Source organism: Marmota marmota, unplaced genomic scaffold (assembly GCF_001458135.2).
Source record: "Marmota marmota marmota unplaced genomic scaffold, marMar, whole genome shotgun sequence".
NCBI classification, from domain to species: domain Eukaryota; kingdom Metazoa; phylum Chordata; class Mammalia; order Rodentia; family Sciuridae; genus Marmota; species Marmota marmota.
In genome coordinates this window covers 47398496-47406318 of record NW_025999900.1, presented here as the reverse complement: position 1 = coordinate 47406318, position 7823 = coordinate 47398496, and the positions used below count along the sequence as shown (strand labels likewise).

Sequence of the window (7823 nt, the reverse complement as noted above, 5' to 3'; positions counted from 1 at the left end):
ATATATATATATATATATATATATATATATATATATACACACACACACACACACACACAGACACATACATACATGTATATGATATATGTAAATGGATATATGTATATTTAAGATATATAAATATATATATACACACACAGACACATACATACATGTATATGATATATGTAAATGGATATATGTATATTTAAGATATATAAATATATATATACACACACAGACACATACATACATGTATATGATATATGTAAATGGATATATGTATATTTAAGATATATAAATATATATATACACACACAGACACATACATACATGTATATGATATATGTAAATGGATATATGTATATTTAAGATATATAAATATATATATACACACACAGACACATACATACATGTATATGATATATGTAAATGGATATATGTATATTTAAGATATATAAATATATATATACACACACAGACACATACATACATGTATATGATATATGTAAATGGATATATGTATATTTAAGATATATAAATATATATATACACACACAGACACATACATACATGTATATGATATATGTAAATGGATATATGTATATTTAAGATATATAAATATATATATACACACACAGACACATACATACATGTATATGATATATGTAAATGGATATATGTATATTTAAGATATATAAATATATATATACACACACAGACACATACATACATGTATATGATATATGTAAATGGATATATGTATATTTAAGATATATAAATATATATATACACACACAGACACATACATACATGTATATGATATATGTAAATGGATATATGTATATTTAAGATATATAAATATATATATACACACACAGACACATACATACATGTATATGATATATGTAAATGGATATATGTATATTTAAGATATATAACATTATATTATTGGATGTTTATTGGCTTTGCACTTGGGATCCCCCTGCTTCAGCCTCCTGAGCTGCTGGGATTATAGATAGGCGTGCACCACCGCACCTGACACTCTTCAACCTTTCTACACATGCCATTACCAGTCATTCAGTAGCCATTATGACAGGTGTTGATGTTATCATACTTATTTTGGTTTACCTTTGTATTTTCATGATTACTAACGATAATGAACATCTTGTCATGTTTTTGGTTATTGCATATTTTCTGTTTTGAAATGCCAGTTTGCATATTTTGTTCACTTTTTTTATTGAGTTGCTTGTTTTTTGTGGGAGGTTCTTATATGTTTTTACAACAGCACTTGGTCAGTTATGTGTATTATGATGTTGTCTTCCACTCTTCAAGTTATTTTCTTTCATTTAAAAAACTTTCTTAATGTGGACTTCTAATGTAGTTCAATTTTCAATCTTTTCTTTTTGTGATTAGACCTCTTCTGACCTGTTGTTTCTTAAGATAATTGACATAATCTCTCATGTAATCTTCTAGAAGCTTATTGTCTTAACATTTCACATTTACAGCTAATGTTTATTTGGAATTGACAGTGTGAGGTAGGGGGAATATATTTTATATGACTCTCCAGTTGACACAGTTTCATTTATGGAAAGGGCTACACTTGCCCCATTACTTTACAGTCCTGTCTTTGTCATAAATCAAATGTTCATGTATGCAAGAATCTGTTTCTGGAGTCTTTGACACCTGGTTTATTTCTGTATCCCAGTGCCAATATCTCATTGTCTTGGTTACTGTTGCTTTCTGGCAAGTTGTGATATAGGTATATAAATTGTTTCTAAAGGTTACTTTGGAGAGAACTGAAATTTTTACAATATTGAGTTTTATAATTCATGAACACAGCATATCTTTCAAATGTTTTAGAGTTGTCTTTTTTTTAAACAGCTTTACTGACATATTATGGATGTATGACAAATGGTCCATTGTTAAAGTATATAATTTGATAAGTTTTGACATAAGTATGTACCTGTGAAACCATCACCATAATCAAAATGATGACATTTATCACTCCTAAAATTTCTGCCTCTTTCTGTTCATCCCTGCCCTTCTCCTACCCCAAACAACTCAAAATTCATGTAATCATTTATTTATTAAAATTGTTATTGTGTAGATTTAAGATATATAACATGATATTATTAGATATATATAGCCAGTAGAATATTTCTAGAGTAAAATAAATTGATAATGTCCATCATATCTCATAGTGGCCTTTTTTGTTTTGTTTTTTTGTGGCAGAAATTGGTGAGTTTCATATACAAAACAATTTTATTACCTATAACCCTCATGTACATTAGACCTCTAAGTTTGCTCATCCTACATATTTACTATTTTGGATTCTCCGACCTATATCTTTCTATTACGTGCACCATCCTCCCAACCACTGCTTTGTCCTCTGTCTCTGTATATTTGAAACATTTCCCCTTAGGTTCCACATGTAAGTGAGACCATACAATATTTTTCTTTCTGTATATGGCTTATTTTACTTAGTATAATGTCCTGAACTCTCATCCATGTTGTGACAAATGGCAAAATCCTGTTCTTTTTAAGGGCTGAATAGTATTCCATTGCATGTATGCAGCAATTTCTTTATCCACTTGTCTATCCATGGACCTTTAGGCTGTTACCGTATTTTGGTTATTCTGAGTTTGTTTCAATATACATGTCCCAAATGTAGATATATTTACAAAATGGGGGTTTTCATTTTCTTAGAGGTGTATACCCAGAAGAGTTATATGGTACTTGTATGGTAGTTGCATTTTTAATTTCTTTAAAACCTCTATACTGTTTTCCAGAATGGCTGTGCCAAACTTCAATAGTGTAAAAGAGTTCCCTTTCCTCTGTACCCTCAACAACTTTAGTTTTCTTTGGTCTTTTTGATAATATCCATCCTAATGGGTGTAACATGTATCTCAGTTCTTTTGATTTTCATTGCCCTAATGATTGAGTTCAACAATTTTCATATATTTGATTGTCATTTTAATGTCATCTTTGGAGAACAGTCTATTCAGGTTTTTTGTTGATTTTTCAATTAGATTATTTGTTTTCCACCATTCAGTTCAATGAGTTTCTTATATATTTTGACTATTTACCCCTTATCAGATATATGGTTTGCAGATACCGTCTGTATGTTGCCATTTCATTTTGCTGACTGTTTCTCCTTTTGGTTTGATATAGTACAATTTATTTTTGCTTTTGTAGCCTGAGCTTTTGATGTGATTAACCAGGAACCTTTTCCTTTAGAGGTTCTTAACTCTAGTTTTTTACCCCTAACAGCTCACAAATTTTTTAAAAAATTTCTGGAGCATCTGTGTCTTAGCTGCTTTTTCTGAAATGGTTTTATGTTTCAGGAGGGACGTGTGGTCCTAAAAGATGAATTGACCTCTCTGAGTTTCTTTCTTTTGCATTTTTGTCTCTTATGTTCTTATTTTTAGCTCTCCAGTGCCTTAAAATATGTTTACTTAAAATATTCTTTCAGGCTGGGGTTGTGGCTCAGTGGTAGAGCTCTGGCCTTAGCATGTGTGAGGCACTGGGTTTAATTCTCAGCACCACATATAAATAAATAAAGGTCCATTGGCAATTTAAAAAATATTAAAAAAATATTCTTTCTAGTTATTTTTAGTAGAAAAGATCACTTAAATTATCCAGTAAGTCATTTTTGGAAGTGGAACTCCTTCAATCTTTTTTTTTTTTTTAAATATATAAATCAGATCCCATTACTTTATTTGCTATTATAATGCACAAATTTTACTAAGTTTTTCAGCTGTTTCATGAGGTTTCTTTTACTTTCTATGTAAATAAACAACTTGTGAACATGCTTATAAAAGTCTTTGATCCAAACTCATATATCTTCCATATTGCTGAGGTCCTTGGAGACTTTAGTGAGCTATGGTCATGTCTGGTTGAAATATAATTTTTTTAATGTTAGTTAAGATTTGAATTTGGGATTTGATAATAATGTTAATTTATAGAGCACATATTACTTTTTATTTTTGTTTTTATTTTGCCTTTCACCACATGACGAGAAACACAAATGAACAAAGTTATTTCATTTGAATTTCTTTCACATAGCAAATAAAACTAGTCAATATAATCTTACATGTATTTGAGAGTCTTACTGTGAGTATAATGTCTAGCAACTGAGGAAAACGTAGATTTTGTGACTTATTCCAATTGAAGTCAGCATTTGCATTTTATAACTCTGACGTATTGTATTTGTGAATTCATGATAGCATGCTGTCAGAGAAGATGCAGTTTTCTTATTTGAGTGTTAAATTTCTCAGGGGCTACAACTATTTTCTCCCTTCCAGATTTAAGTTTAAAATTAACAAAGTGATGCACATTCAATTCACTGTGGAAACCTTTTAAATATTGTACAAAAAATAAAGTGGAAATAAATTACTTCCTTTATCAATTTCACTTTCTACTGGTATTGACGTTTTTTTTTTCTTTTAAAATTTTTTTTAAGCTTTAGCTCAATTCTTGGCCTTTTTTTTTTTTTTCTTTTTTCTTTCTTTCTTTTTTTTGTTTGCCAGGAAATAAAATCAGTGGCACTTCATCACGGAGCCACATTCCCAGCCCTTGTTAGTTTTTTTTTTTCCTTGAGACAGGGTCTTGCTTAGAGCCTTGCTAAATTGCTGAGGCTGGCTTTGAACTTGTGATCCTTTTGCCTCAGTCTCCCTAATTGCTGGGATTCCAGGCGTGCACTTCCAGACCCAGCTATGCACTGTTAATCACAGTTATTATATATTATTCTGAGGCTACAATTGCTTGTCATGCATTATTTTGTTAACTAAGATATATCTTGAAAGTTTATGTGAAAGGTTTTTCTTCAAGAGGCAAGAAAAGAAAAGAAAAAGAAAAAGTATTAGTTGCTGTCACACTTGCCAAAATCTGATTTGTTAATATTTGTGAATCATAGTTTTCTTTCCACTTGCTTATTTCAAACTGTCCATTTGAAGGGAGTAGTTATTAGTTTTAGATGATATTATTATAAATATTTTCTGTTAAAACTTAATTGTGATAATAGCTAAACAATATTGCCTAAACCTCATAACATGGGGGAGATTTTAATTCATTTGTTGTCTAGATTTTACCCAGTTGAGTGAGAGATGAATGCATTTGAAGTTTGATTATTTATGTAGAACAAAGTCAATTTAATTTTAGTGTTAATAGAGTCACTGTTAAAAAAGTAAACATAGATCTAGTTGTTTCTGAATGGGTTGATCATTAATAAAATTCTGTAAATGCTGCATTTAGGATAATATGAATATTGCATAGATTACAACAGAAAGATATGTAACAAATATTTATTTAAGTGGCTTTTACACTGTCAAGTATTGTTAAAAATTGGAAGTGTCAACATATTAACAAGTTAGAATGTAGCTGGGCCCAGTGGTGCATGTCTGTAATCCCAGCAGCTGGGGAGGCTGAGGCAGGAGGATTACGAGTTCAAAGCCAGCCTCAGCCAAAGTGAGGGCACTAAGCAACTCAGTGAGACCCTGCCTCTAAATAAAATACAAAATAGGACTGGGGATGAGGATCAGTGGTTGAGTACCCCTGAGTTCAATTGCTGGTACCAAAAAAAAAAAAAAAAAAAAAAAAAGTTAGAATACAATCTCATGAACAGAATGCTTTTGCTTTTGTTTCACTTCTTTTTGTTAAATACTGACTTTAAAAATCTGTGCCAATTTTTATTTTTGTTATTTTGCTGTTTTTATAACTAAATATGAAAATGTAGGATTTTTTGATGACTAAAGTTGTAGTATATTTAATTGATACATGTCTCTGGATAAAAATCTTTTAATATATGACATCATTAGCATTTTTTCCTTTAGTCTCAGAAATAAGAAAGTGAAAAAGTATTAAATGCTTTCTTTAAAATAAGAGTTATTGGGAATTATCTCATTACTCAAATGTTACAAATGACTATAGGATCAGAATCGTCACCCTTCTACTTAAGACTGTTTACTTGCTCCTACTTTGGTCTTGTTTCAAGAAATTGCGTGACAGTCCATTCATTGGCTGAAGCTGATCATCTAAGATTCACCCTAGATCCTTTTCATTATACCATTCTTCCCATACATTACAAAATATTTTTTAATTTCTGAAATCTTGTCTAATTCCGTCTACCTCTGATACTTCTCTTGAAGCCCCCATCACTTCTCAGTGGGTTCACTGTGGTGGCCTCCACTTAAGTTGATCTCTCTGCTCCCTTCTTGCCCCTGTGCTCTTCACAGTGGCAAAGTTATTTAAAAAAATATTCATCATATTGAATTATCCCCTAATTTTTAAAAAACTTTTCTGGGTTTCTTTTGTTCCAAATTCCTTGCAGTGCCTATGTTTTCTGACTTTCTTGATATACCTTGAATTTATCTTATTTCTACATCAGAGTCTTTGCAGTGTCTTTTCTTTTCCCAAAGTTTTGCATGGTTGACTTCCTCTGGTCATTTAGGTCCTCAGTGAAAACTCACCACTTAAGAAACTACCTCTCTCCTCCCCTTTTAGTTACATAATTTGTAGCATTTAGCATACTAAACATAGTGTTCTGGATATTGCCTTTTTGCACTGATATATTTTTGAGGTTTGAGATTGCTTCATATAATGATCTAATGTGCTTTCTGTTTTCTTTTAGTATTAAAAATAATCCATTGAGTGAAAAATATCTCATAACTTTCTTAACTTGTTATGGGTGGATATTTAGGTGGTTCCAATCTTTTCCATATATATATAAAACTGCATAAACGATTTTATACATGTACCATTTTGCACATAAAAAGGTAAATTGGTGACACAAATTTCTAAAAATGGCTTATAGAATTAGAGTTTGCATTTACAATATGTTAGATATGGCTCATTTTTATAATTAGAACATCTTTTACTTAGGTATAATTGACAAATAGAGAGGGGCATATTTATCTTTATATCATGATGTTTTGTTATATGTATATATTATAAGATTACCACAATCAACCTAATTAACATATCTATAACCTCATATTATTTCTTTTTGTGAAACTATTTAATATATACTCTCTTAGCAATTTTCAGGAGTATAATACATCATTATTAACTCTGGTCACCATCCTGTGTAAATATATGGCCAGACCTTATTCATTTTGGCTAACCAAAATATTTTTGTCCTGAAATCTTTATTCCCTACTGCAATCCCCAAACCCCAGCAAACATCACTTTATTTTTTCTGTCTATGGATTTTTGGATTCTACAGGTAAGTGAGATCATACAGTATCTATTTCTGAGTTTGCCTTCTTTCACTTAACATAATTGTCTTCCAGGTTCCTCCATTTTATTGCAAATTACAAGAATTCCTCCTTTCTAAGGCTGAATAATTTTCCATTATCTGTGCTTAACAGTTTTTTTAATCCATCCATCTATCAGTGCCTATTTAAATTGATTCTTTATTTTGGCTATTGTAAATAATGCTACATTGAACATGGGGGTGCTTTACTTCCTTTGAAAAAGTATCTGTAGGTTGTATTGCTGGATAACATAGTAATTCTAATTTTAATATTTTGAAGAAATTTTATCTGTTTTTCATAATGGTTATACTAACTTAAAATTATACCAATAGTGTATGACAGTTCCACATCCTCCACTTTCTAACACTTGTTATAATTGTCTTTTTTTTTTTTTAATTTTTTATTGTGGGTTGTTGAAAACATTAGAAATTTCTTGACATATCATATTCCACACTTTGATTCAAGTGGGTTATGAACTCCCATCTTCACCCCATACACAGATTGCAGAATCACATCAGTTACACATCCATTGATTTACATATTGCCATACTAGTGTCTGTTGTGCTCCGCTGCCTTTCCCATCCTCCA

General features: G+C 30.6%; 1 protein-coding gene across 1 annotated transcript in view; it reads left to right on the top strand.

The window, feature by feature from the left end:
- Positions 1-7823, top strand: part of Cep128 (centrosomal protein 128) — a 385475-nt gene that overhangs the window by 45387 nt on the left and 332265 nt on the right. The window contains exon 8 of the mRNA XM_048799524.1: positions 2772-2796. Coding sequence (XP_048655481.1) covers positions 2772-2796 — 25 coding nt within the window. The remainder of the gene's footprint in view (positions 1-2771; positions 2797-7823) is intronic.